We start from the raw sequence: 12,738 nt of genomic DNA on the forward strand, positions 1-12,738 counted from the left end.
TCCATTATTTTGAACGTGTCTAGCTTCAATTTCCAGCTATTAGATCTTATTATGTCTTTCTTTCATAGATGAATGATCCTGCAGCATGCCTTTGGTGTTCCTGTTGTGCCTGGGACTCCTCTGAGCCATCTTTACCTCTTCCAATACATATTTTGAGGCACAAGCACCAAAGTGACCATGTACTTCAGGGCTCCCTGTCCCTCACCCCCGAGACAGCCACCTGCAAAGGGAAGAGGTGCTTCCACCAAACCAGGGCGCAGCCAGCGCTCTGCAACAGGGAGGCTGCCGAAGGTGCCAGCTGTTTCTGTGTCACAGCGGAGCTATTTCTATGTCACGGCTCAGGACATGATGCAGACGTGGCACTCAGCTCGGCTTGAGCTGCTGTCCAAGCCCTCGCGCTTCAGCCTGACTTAGAGCCTTGGCTCATCTCGGGACCAGTAAGAAAGGAAACTTCACATTATTCCTCAGCTGACACATGCAGCAGAGATGGCAAACACCGAATAAAATGGTAGTGGCTTCCCATAGACGCAGGAGATTACAGACTGTCAGGAGGAAAATTGAGAAAACATTGCTTTGCATGGGAATAAATAAATGTAGAAATAAATAAAGGAACTCAGTTCCTCTTCTAGGCAAGGGGAGGACGGTACATGAAGGCTCCAGCAGCTGGGTGACTCTAGATTCTAACAAGCAACTGCTTAGTTAGCAGCAAATAAATGACTTAGGCTGAAATTTTTCAAAAGCAGCTTTTGATATTTGAGGCTCCACTGAGAGTCGTGTGATACACTATTTCCAGAGCACGCTTTGGTGCTACCACTGCTTCCTTAAACCCACGTGTATCGTTATGACATCCTCCAAAATGAGAGTGCCTGATAATTAACGGTAACTCAATCAGAGGCAGACAAGCCCACACATTTTGAGAGCCAGCAAAGTACACAGCAACCACTCCGTCTACCCCGCAGTTTTAAGTCCTGGGGAGACAAGTTAACCCCATGCTCACCCACTTGCCCGAGCAAAGCCAAGCCCCCGAGCACTTGCTCTGCCCTCCAGGTTACTCTCCTGCTTTTTTAGCAAACTGGGACAGTTCTCTGTGCAACTGGCCAGTTCCAGGAGCAGCCCAAGGCAAGGGTTGGGAGCGCATGGCCAGGAGGAACGAAGAGCTGGGAATTGGCCTTATGCTGTAATGTGAAGCAACAGCCTGAGCAGACACATTACTGCCACTCCATGAGTAGGGATGAGGCACTGACTCGTTCACCTAAATATCTGGAGCATCAATTAGTGACAGAAACGGAAAGATGATCTTCAGCATTTTTAAACTGCCATGGTACATAATGCTCAGAAAAATGCAGAACCTCCTGGCTGAGTTTTTGTGTCTGTAAAAGGCAAAGTGCCTGTGGGCATCCAAAAAGGGTCGCCTTTTGGAGACGCAGGCGGGTGTCCACCCTTGCTGCATGTGTTGCGCCCCGCGTGCAGGAGCGCATCTCGGCAGCCGATGACGGCGAGGACGCGGGTCGGGGAACATGAGAACGGGAATGCACAGGGGCCCGTCAGGTGGGGAAGGGACAGCAACACTTTATATTGTGCTAATGCAGCCTCATTTCAAGCCCATGGTTAAGGGCTTAGATGCCAGACGATTTTCACACTCCCCATGAACGTGACAGCAGAGGAAACTGAAGCCTGATCCTGTTACGGGAATTGTCTCTTCCATTGACACCAGTAAAACTGCATTTTGTGCCATGGGAATTACAATCTGTTAGTCACGATTCGGGCAAAAACTTTGTCAAGTGGGAAAGCCGGGAGCCGCGGCTCGGCACACTTACGCTTCTCATTGGGCTGTGCCGTGTGGAAGAGCGTCAGTGGTCTCTCGCTGCAGGAGGGAGTCTTCGAGTCCGTGCTCTTCTTCCGAGATAACAGCAGCTGCGAGTTCGATGGTGGAGTCTCTGGCACCGTGTTAAATATCTGTTAAAAATAATAAACAAGTTGTTCTTTGGCATCACCCCTTCAAACAGAACAGCTGCCTGCCTACCTGCCTGGTCTGCACCGCCCTGCAGAGCAGCGTCTAAGGCAGACATGCATTCACCAAGGCAACATTTTGGATACAATTCCCTAAATTCCACTTTCCCGCCCTGTCTGCACTCCTTTTCTCTCTTCTTCACCCAAGATGCATGTTGCAAGATGCGAAGAACCCTGATACTCTGGCACGCTGCTGAGTTTTTGAGGGTGCGTGGTGCCCCAGCGAGAGTGCCCCGGGCAAGACAGATCGGCGTGTCCCCACGCCGCAGCGCGGCCCTCGGCGCCCTCGCACCCACTGATGCTGACCAGCTTGGGAAAGTGTTTGTGACTTCCAGCCACAGCTGTCAGCAAACTGAGTAATCGCATTTTTCTCAAGGGGATGGAATTTTAAAACTGCATGAGCCTAAAGAGCAGCAGTTTTGTTTGTTGTTGATATTTGGTTATTTATTGTTTCTTTTCTGGAACCCCAGGCTCAGACAACAGCAGTGCTGCCTCAAGACCAGTTCTCTCAAGGTCTCCCTTCGCTAGAGTATATTAAACACCATCCCTCAGTGTCTTTCCCTGCTCTACCTGCCCCTGCCAGACAGCTGACCGCCACCGCCGGGGGCTGCCAACAGGAGAACCGTATTTCAGAGGCAGCTCGCTGCCCGCCGCAGCACTGGGGTGACTCCTCCGGAGCACGCAGCCATCACCGGTGGTCACCCGCAGCCCTTGCCTTGCAGAAAGCCATAAAATGCCGCCTGCCAGCTAGCGGGAGCGGCTGCCAGCAGTTAATTGGGTTGTTTCATGTAACAACAACAAAATCCTCAAACACACACATAAACCCTCCATTCCGATTTCTACAAATAAATGCTAAAGAGCCAAGATGCGTTAGCCAAAAATTTTAATGTCACATCTCTCCCCAAAAGCATGAAGAGGCGGGTGTGAAGGGCAGTACTTACGGCCCTCGGAGAGGAACTAATGAACGTTCTCAATGAATCAAACACCTCGCGGCTAAGGACATCATTCCCCAACCTTTCTACTTTGAGGGACTCGCTGCCCGGGCTCAGGTTCGGCTTCCGAGCCCAGAGCTGGGGTGAGGTGCAGGAAGCAGCGATGAATCATTGTGCAAAACTCCTGCGTGCACGGCAGGCCCTGGCACCGGCACCGATCAAGTGAGCAGTTGAGTCTGACTGTGCATAGTTGAGCACGCTGCGAAACAGATGGATGGGTTATGGAGTCCTACGGCAGCCTTTCCTGGAGAGCTCTGCTGAGCTCATTCACACATTCCTCCTGGGCTTATGGATTAGCGGAGGGAGAAGCAGCCCAAGCCGCGCTTTCTGCATGCAGCACCGCTCGTTTTCACCCTGCACTCGCCTGCCCACGGCCATTCCCACCTCCAAAGTGGCTGTTTCCCAGGCTCTCCATGGGAGTTTGGGAGCCAGCAGCTCCCCAGCCCCTTGCATGGCTGCTGCATTCTGCTCACTGCTCCCCAACAGCCCTCCCCAGCAAAGGCACCGTGCTCAGGCCAGCTCGCAGGTCCCAGTTAGAAGGGCTATTCGTAGCACATTGCTTACCATGCTAAAACATTACACAGCTGCACATGCTTCAGGTGCCTGTCCCGGCTGCTGGGACCCATGCCGTGAGCCCTTCACTCTACGTGCTAAATACAGCTTCTCTGGGGCAGGATCCTCAGCACAGGGGGCCGAAATCGGTACCAGGGGCACCTGTCCTGGGCTCCGTTCGCCATACACAGCGTGGCCACTGCCTGCTTTCAAATTGCTTTTCAATAATAAATTCTAGTTGGGAAATATAATGAAATATATAAATCAAGCAAGGTAGAAGTATTGATTTATGAATTGCATTTTATGCAATGATTTCCCACAGCACACTTAAAAATAAACTTCCAGGTTTTCGTTTCCTTTTTTTGGTCTTTAATAAAAGAAGATACATATGCTCTTAAGTGATGAACTCAGTGACTAAAACCAGCCTCAGCTTATAAGGAGCTTGCATTTTTAAATGCAGCTGGAACATTGTTATGAAACAGTTTTACTAAAAAGCTTCAGCACCTGAGATCTTGCACACTCCAACTTATCATAACCAACTTTGTATTTCAGTTAAAACACCTAATCAGCCCAAATATCCACACTGCAGATGGCCTGCACTGCACCCTCATGCTGCACGCTCTCCGGCCGCGCTCGCGGAGGCAGGGAAACTTCTTTTATTAAGCCACAGCCTCTCCCATGAGCGCCCTTCGCCCCTCGAGCAGTGAGCTCCCCAGAGGAACACCCGCTGCCCCGGCGGCACGGCCGGCAGCCCGCACTGTGGCAGGACGGAGAGCCACGGCTCTGGCCGGCACGCCGCGGTGACGACAGCATAACATGGCCTCCTGATGAAGCAGAAACACCAGTGTTTCTCCAGAATGGTCTTCAACCACGAATCTCTTCGGTGTCCCAAGCCCACTACGGCATCTCCACTGAGATAAAGCCGGAGAGGGGGAGCAGAAGCAATGTGGAGGCGGAGGCAGGGCTATTAAAAGCCACTCTCTCTCCCACCTCTGAGCAGCACAAAGCACACAGGCTAAATTTAGCTGTTCACAATGGAGAAAAGTCAATTAACAGCTACATTTTAAAAAGCACAACGCTGATTTTGAAGATCTAAGGAGAGACCCCAAGAACTGTAAGATAAATAGGTCATTGTAGATGCAACTTTGCCATTATTGTGTACCGGGAAACAGGACAGATCTCTTCAGCAGCAAAGGAAATCGGCACTGCTGGACCAAAACCTCCTACTCCATCTCCCTCAGCTCAGACATCACTTGCACAAAACCCCCACTCTTCTTCACAGGAAAGTTCCTCAGGTTTGTTTCATTTTTTAATTTAACAAGAATAGCTGAGACACGCTCTTCACTGCGCAAACCTGTGTTATAGCTCTCCCAGTCACAGAGTCCAATTAACGGGGGAGAGAGACAGTTTAATAGCCGGAGTGGGAGAGCAGCAGCCAGGATTCATAAATCACATTTACAGCCGTACCGCACGCGCTTGCTCAGCCTGATGCAACCGTTGATTTCGCGGCTCCACACCACCTTCTCCCCTGTCTGCAAAACTGCAAAGACCTGGCGGCACCTCATCTTGGACGGTGAAAGCCAGAGGGGTTAGGTATCCTTCCCAAATCAGAGGGATGCGATGTAACAGCATACACAGATCCATCCCCTGGTCTCTGCTCCAGCCAACAGCTTGGTGTAGTCCTATGCACAAAGCTGCATCTGGACTCGCTCAAGGAACTTGGAGAATAAGAAGCTGCTGTGATGTTCAAAATGTCAGTGGTACAAAGTCTTACATGAGGACCAGCTAAACCCACTGCCGACAGCATTACTAAACATTTCTGCTAATTATAGGAAAGAATAAAATGAAGATGAGGTGCTGAAGGCTTTGACTTTAGTATTAGTCCTTACTGTTTACTGAGGTTAGTGTCTGGCTCTGTGTTAATTCCCTGCATAAACTAGTCTCCTATTTGTCATCAATACTGGCTGCATTAACACTTCACCTGGTCAATCCTTCATCTGCAGGGAACATCATCAAGAAAGTAAATCAATCTCTTAATTTTGTAACACTTCAGAACAATGGCCTTTTCCAGAGAGTTAGAAAAATTTAGGCTTTGGAAAAGAAAATGGATGGACATCTGCAATTGTCAGATGTAATAATATTTCCGTATTACTTTTGGCTAACTTTTAATTTTTAAATTAAAATTATGGTGTTAAATAGCAATCACTTGAGTAACTAGGCATACAACACAGCTTTCTTATTTATTTTTGCACAGTATGCACTCTTGGTTTGCCTGTCATGGCAACATCCAGACCCATAGGAGAAAAATCATTTTATCCATTTAATTATATATAATCATGATATATTTTATAACACATTACCTTAATGTATTGTATGCAGAAACATACACAGAAAAGGCTGAGAATCACTAATGGATAAATATTAGCTTGGAGAAAAGGAGGCTGAAGGGAGACCTTATCGCTCTCGACAACTGCCTGAAAGGAGGCTGTAGCGAGGTGGGGGTCGGTCTCTTTTCCCAAGTAACAAGCGATAGGATGAGAGGAAACGGCCTCAAGCTGCGCCAGGGGAGGTTTAGGTTGGATATTAGGAAAAATTTCTTCATGGAAAGGGCTGTCAGGCCCTGGCACAGGCTGCCCAGGGCAGTGGTTGAGTCCCCATCCCTGGAGGTATTTAAAAGACGGGTAGACGTGGTGCTTAGGGACATGGTTTAGTGGTGGGCTTGGCAGTGCTAGGTCAACAGTTGGACTCGATGATCTTAAAGGTCTTTTCCAACCTAAATGATTCTATGATTCTATGATTTTGTTGGTTCGTTGGGTAGCGTTGGGCAGTCAAGAGCCGGGCATGTTGCTCCTGCTCAGCTTTTTCAGGGCTCTTGTTTGCTGCATTGGAACATCCGGCAGGTGAATGGAGCCGTCATTCGCTCCTCCCCACACTCCGATCCTACTCTCATCCCAATGCTATCCCACATTTCCAGAAGATCTGGTGTCAGTACAACCCATGGGAGACCACCCAAAACGCAGCAGTTCCCAGTGGCAGCTGCAGTCATAAAGATAAGTGCAAGAGCTGTGATACCTTGATGTGCAGAGACCTTCTCGAGGAGAACATGTCTGAGAAGCTTTAAAAACTGTCTCAGAGTTTATTGCTGTTATTGCGAGTATAACAAAAAATTTGAATCCAAGACCTGGAAACCTGTTAAATCTCCAGAAACAATTTAACTTTTTGGATTACACACAGGGTTTAATGGTCTGTGTCGGACGCTCTGGCAACATAGAGCAGACCGTAATTTACCAGTCATTCCGGGAACCTTCAGAAAGTCCCTGTTTTGCTGACTACGATTCAAAACTGCACATTGCTCCCGAGGCACATCGGAAACATCCCGCACGCAGGGCACACGTTAATCCGGAGGTACCGCCGAAGGGAGCACACGTTCGTGTTAATCAGGGGAGACACTGGACAATGGGCACCGTATCCTACAGCAGCCTTCTCCGATACTTTTATGGCTTTGGGACGAATGTTTTTCCCCAGGGATAACCTCAGGTGGAAGATGAGCCAAATGTCAGGTGGGGTGACTGCAAACGCAGGCAGGCGAGCAGGGAACGCTGACTAACCCCCCTGAAACCCTCTCCACTGCCCCAGCGATCAGATAAGCCTACTGAAACGACCGTGTAAACAAGCCGCCAGCAGTTATTCAGACCAAGAGATGTCATCATGAAGCTTGCTTTTTTTTTTTTGGTTACACAATGACAACAGTAATTTTGACGGGAGAGGCATTCCACTTACCTGGGGGAAATGTAATACCAGACAGTTGCTGATTGCCAGGAACCATTCAAATCAATTACATTTTCCCTGCGAATGTACTTAATCATAAACAGTGTCTGTGAGTCACCGGTGTAAAACAATATAAAGCACCAGCAGCACAAGCGCCGGCAACTTGCATATTGCTAATCACCTACGGCAGCTCCTGTGGGGAATCTTCAATGAGCTTGAATCAATTCAAATTAAGAAATACACTGAAACGAAACAGTCCTAAAGCAGGAGCTGAACCGGCACTAACATTGCATTTAGGAGATTTTCCTCTCCCAGAGTTACCTCTTCCTATCCCCCTCCTTCCCAGGATCTCTTCCCAAGAGCCCTGGAGAAATGGGGACACGGGTTCACAGGCGTTTTGTTCTCAGCATCCTTGTGTGAAGTGGCAGCCACAGACGGCCCTGGCCCCGTGAGCCCTGTGAGCCCCGCGAGGGCAGCTCAGCACCCTGCAACTTCAGCCCCTGCTGCACCCGAGCGCCCGGGACAGCAGGTACACCCACCCGCAGAATTAATTAGTGACGAATGTATGTAACCAACTTGCAGATTCACCCTTCTGCTGGTGCCATAAATTACTTCTAAGGAGGGGGAACCACTGAAGCACTGGGACGCCCTGGGGTAGGAGCTGTAATTTGGCTGGCGAGCAGAGACGAGCCCTGCAGCCCACCCAGACGCGATCATTGCAGAAATCTGTCATCGATTCCTCCACAGATGCCAGCTGATGGAGGGCTCGGCTGGCACAGCAAGAGACTCGGTTCAGGCAGAAAAAAAATCAATGTCGAAAGACTTATTTCTACTAGGGCCCACAAGAGAAGGGCTCCATAAAGCACAGTGAGGAGAAGGGAGATAAAACACGCTCATAGCAACACCGTGCTGCTCGTGACGCTGGTGGCACAGCCAAAGAGCTCATCACCACCAGGGAGAGGCGGTGAATGCTTCCCTGTACCGACACAGAGATGACAGACAGACGGAGGTGACCATCAAAGGCTGACACGAGGTTTCATGCCGGTTCCTCCACATAGGACCAGGGCTGGGGGAGCTGGGCTTTGCTCACAACCGCGGGTTCATCACCGCTGCTCGCACACCCCCGTGCAGAGCAGCTCATAATTAAGCCATCATTGCCATTACATTCCATGCAGAGGAGAAGAAAATAGCTCCTCCATCCTAAATAAATACCAGGGCCTTTATGTGCCCATGGCAGCAATTTCTCCAAGAACATCCAACAACGGACACTGTCTCCCCGTCCCCACTGGCTGTGCATTTGATGCCCCTTTGCAGCCCCACACAGACATGCCACGGGACTGCTGCCTGCACTACATGTACCAGAGGCTCAGCCTTGCACCTCAACCTGCAAGAAACCCATTCAAGACATCTACAAGCAAAGCCCCACGCCAGAGCCACGATACCACCCTGCCACGGCAGGGGCAAGCCTGCCTTTACATCTTTCTTCGCAGCCTGAATGCACAAATTAGTTATTTCTTTCCGAACAAAACCAGACGAACAAAAGATTGTAAACAGGGAACTGTTTGAATTTAGAAGAAAATGGCATTTTTTTAGTGCTGCCGTTTGCATGCAGCCACCCCACACAGCTGGCCGGGAGGGACAGCCAGCGCCACAGCCCCACCGAGCCGCCTCTGCTCCACTGACAGACGAGAACATCCTTACGGCTGACAAACACAAATGCATCATAATTTAGGAGATCAACGTTGTGGATAAAGCCAGTACTTGAATAAACCCAGATTTAGTCAGAAAAGCAGGAAGCCAGCCTAGGCGTGCATCTCGCACTAGTTTCTTTCAGCGCTCATCTCTCTTGAAACTAAGGACAAATTCCTATTAAACAATGGAAAGGGGAAAGAAAGGGGGATTTCTGCAGTGGAGACACGGACATGCTGACTCACACTGAGATGACCATAAAAAAGGCTGGTTACCAGCAGGGCCGGTTACACAACTACAGCCTGAGAACTGTCAGTTTTGGAGCCTCTACGCCATATCCCAAGTCATGTCCACCGCTGGTAGGAACGCCTGGGCGGTACCAGCTGCCCCCCTCCCCGGCACAACCCCACCGTCTGCAGCAAAGCCGTCTCCACCGGTGCTGCTGGCCATGAGGAGCAAGGGGGGCCCTGGGAGACGGGGCTGCAGTTCGTAAAGAGAGACAAATTCGTTTTCATAAATTAATTGCACTGAAAGAAGCAAGTGAAGCCATTACCTTCTCATGGTTTTCTATTAAAATTTCAATCACGATGTTCTGAAATTTGATGTCCATAATGGCAGCAACTGTTTCCTCTTGAGGTCGAAGCAGTGTTGGCCCAAATACCACACCCAGATTAGCAACAGTCATCAGGTTCTGCTTGTGATTATTTGCAACTCTGGAAAAAAAAAAAAAAAGAAAAAAAAAAAGAAAAAAAAAAGTAGGTGATAGAACTAATCCACATGGAAACCCCCTCCCTGCCTCATGGCTGGCACAAAGCTTACAATGCTGTTTACATTTTTTACACTCCTGGTGAGCTCCTTGAAGGCTCAGCCATGTGGAAAAGTACAAATTTAACTATTGTGTTACTAGAGACCTTTCAGCCTTAGTGAATTGACTAATCCCTTAAAACCCCGATGCTACGCTGGCCACTGAGTCTCATGTTGCAAACCACTCCCAGGAAAACATCTTGAATCATTAATGCTTAAAACCCTTCTAAAAACAAATTGTTGGACCTCTGACACACACTGCTCTCCAGCTGAATGAGTGACCTAATATGTTCCAAAATCCAGTTCCTTCTCACCCATTTAAGGTTTTGCCTGCACCAGAGGTCAGCCCCATCCAGCCCAACCAAAACAAGCTGAAAGGCGAAGATCGGGCTTTACCCCGGGACCCACGTGCATGCACACGCGCCCTCCTCCGCCCCACCGAGGAATCCGCCCGACACGGACACCCGCTCTCCCAGGGACCCACTGACACTCGAGCCTTCCTCCCTGTCATCTCCATCTATTTTTATGTTTGCTAGCATTGCAGCCCAGCGGGAGCAGATCAGTTCAGCAAAGTGAAACGGCTCGCGCTGAGGATCTGGCTCAAATGTGCATTTAGGGGGGTTATTCTGGAGTAGCTCCAGTCTGGCCCCTGGTCGTAGTGGTGCAAAGCATCAGCAACCCTCCTGGGTCACGTCCTCTGCCCCGGCTGGGCCCCAGAGAGCCCCGCTGCCGGGCACTGAGGGCACGATGCAATGTGGGATGCAGCACAGAGGTCCCCAGGACGTGTCCAGCTGTGAGTGCCAGGGGACCTGGGTGCTCAGCTGCTCCGTGGCAAACACCTGACTGAGGCGCGGACCAACCTCGCCGGGTACCACGGACTCTGGCCGAGTCACGTGCTGGAGTCACACAACGACACATCACGCAACGGCACGTGCGCGAGTGACACAACGAGGACCTGCGGTGGAAGCCCTACAGCCCCATCTCCGCAACTCTTTCGTCTGGTTTTCTCCTGACCTCTTCAACCAAGAAACTCGATTACTTCAGGCAGTGCAATCACACAATTTTAGCCTAAGGGTTTTTTTAAGTGTCTTTTCCCTTTCCTCTTTCTCTCCTGTTTTCCCTGGACAAATGCACTAGGCTAGCACAAAGTGAGGCTGAGAGACTCAGATCTTGCTGGATTGTCCCAAAAAGTTATTGCCATGAGCTTTTATTACTGTCCCGGGGCCAAGACACCACCGTGCTCATTTGTGTGCATGCTTAGCTTATTTCAGCACAGTGTAAGCTAGGGCTGGCTTAAAAGAAAAGATGCTTTCCATCCTTTTTCATCCAAATCTCACTTGATACAGCAAAGGACTCTGTTCACAATCATCCCTACATAGGGCTCCTTGGGCAGCAGAAAAGGACCTCACCACTGAGGGATGCACAGGGGCTCAGGACTGCTGGCCTAGCTCCCCAACAACAGCAACTTCAGCTCTATTTCCCATTCAGGCAATAAGTCTCACCTCTGGTGTGTGTTACGTCCCTGGAGAATACACAAGAGCTGTCACTGCCACCAAGCCTGGGCTTGGGTTACAACTTCAAAGGTGCAGAGTTCCTGGAGAAAGTCCCTTGGGAGCTTTGTGGGACCTCCCTCTTACCCGTAACTTCCCCCACTGTCAGGAAGCTCTGAATATTTTATCGCAAGTGTCCGAGAAATCTCCCGTGTCAGTAAACTGCAGCGCTGTGGGAGATGGACTGCCCCAGAGAAAGGCTCTGGTTACAGAGATGATAATGTGAGGAGGAAGGAGCCACGCACCGGCGGTGAGGCAATGCACTGCCTGGCGGCGATGCGCTGCCCGGCAGGGCTGCTGCCACCCCGATCTCCCCGTCACCTCCACCCAGCCCAGCTGAGCATCCCCGTCCCCAGGCGGGTGCAGAGCCTCTCCCCGTCCTCACCGAAGGCAAGAGCAGGCCAAGCTGCGCACACAGCTACGCTGGCACCAGAAGCAAACTTTCTTTAGGGGGGTCACAACTTCACGGAGTGGAGAGAAAGGCAGAAGTCGTCCAATAGGAAACAAATTCTTACTTAGGAAAAGACTTGCTTACTTACAGGAAAAAATCTCCTACGTGTATAGGCATTCAAACCTTTTCCCCCACTCCAACTCACCTCCTTATCCTTTTTACATTGCAACAACATCTATATTTCAGACACACGTTCACATGATCCTATTTGGATTTTGAAAAAAGCAGCTGTAATTCAAATAGTTTTGAAAAGTACTAATAAAATAATAATTTTAACGATCTTCTGTGGTTAGTAAAACAATGTTCATTTATAAAAAAACAACTGAATTGATCTAAGTCTTACAAAACTAGGTCCCTCCATTTCTCATTACCATTACCATGTAATACATCACTCTAATAAATTGCATTGTCATTGACTCATTACGGCTAGGCAGCTGTGCACGGTCCTGTTAATTATTTCAGACTAAACTATTAATGGCTTCCCAAGCAGGACACGGTCCTGCAGCGCCAGCCACAGACACGGCTCTGCCCTTTGCCCGAGGAATGCCCACGCACCCAGACACGAGCGCTGGCCCTCGCCTCCGTCCCGCAGTCAGCACCGAACTCCTCTTTACCGTGTTTGCTTTGAATTTGTAAAGTGTGGAAGCCATTCTGCAGTTGTGCACGTCTGATGGCACATGAACTTCTGATCTGCACCATGAGTACTTTTCCAGCAGTAGTCTTCGCAATGCTCGGTTACCAAAGCTATGCTACAAAACATGATTCACCTTTCACATCCTTCAAATTCCACATCCATTATCCACGCGATAATTCACTATAAATTATACCTCTTCATCGTCCTTTGTACTAGAAAATAATGCCGCAGTTTCTAAAGATGGAGTGTTCTCATCCCAAAGTGTGCTTAATGTTGGTGCTTTTCGGC

The 12,738-nt window shown here is 49.6% G+C and overlaps 1 protein-coding gene across 8 annotated transcripts in view; it reads right to left on the minus strand.

The window, feature by feature from the left end:
* ARHGAP26 (Rho GTPase activating protein 26) overlaps positions 1–12,738 on the minus strand; it is a 150,209-nt gene that overhangs the window by 38,775 nt on the left and 98,696 nt on the right. For all 8 annotated transcript variants that reach the window (XM_087753848.1, XM_087753845.1, XM_087753847.1 and 5 more), the window contains exons 18-19: positions 9,565–9,724; positions 1,818–1,956 (exon numbers count right to left, since the gene is read on the minus strand). In XM_087753848.1, the coding sequence (XP_087609974.1) occupies positions 1,818–1,956; positions 9,565–9,724 (299 nt within the window). The remainder of the gene's footprint in view (positions 1–1,817; positions 1,957–9,564; positions 9,725–12,738) is intronic.

This window comes from Nipponia nippon, unplaced genomic scaffold, assembly GCF_047370975.1.
Source record: "Nipponia nippon isolate SJK-2023a ecotype South Korea unplaced genomic scaffold, ASM4737097v1 scaffold_17, whole genome shotgun sequence".
NCBI classification, from domain to species: Eukaryota; Metazoa; Chordata; class Aves; order Pelecaniformes; family Threskiornithidae; genus Nipponia; species Nipponia nippon.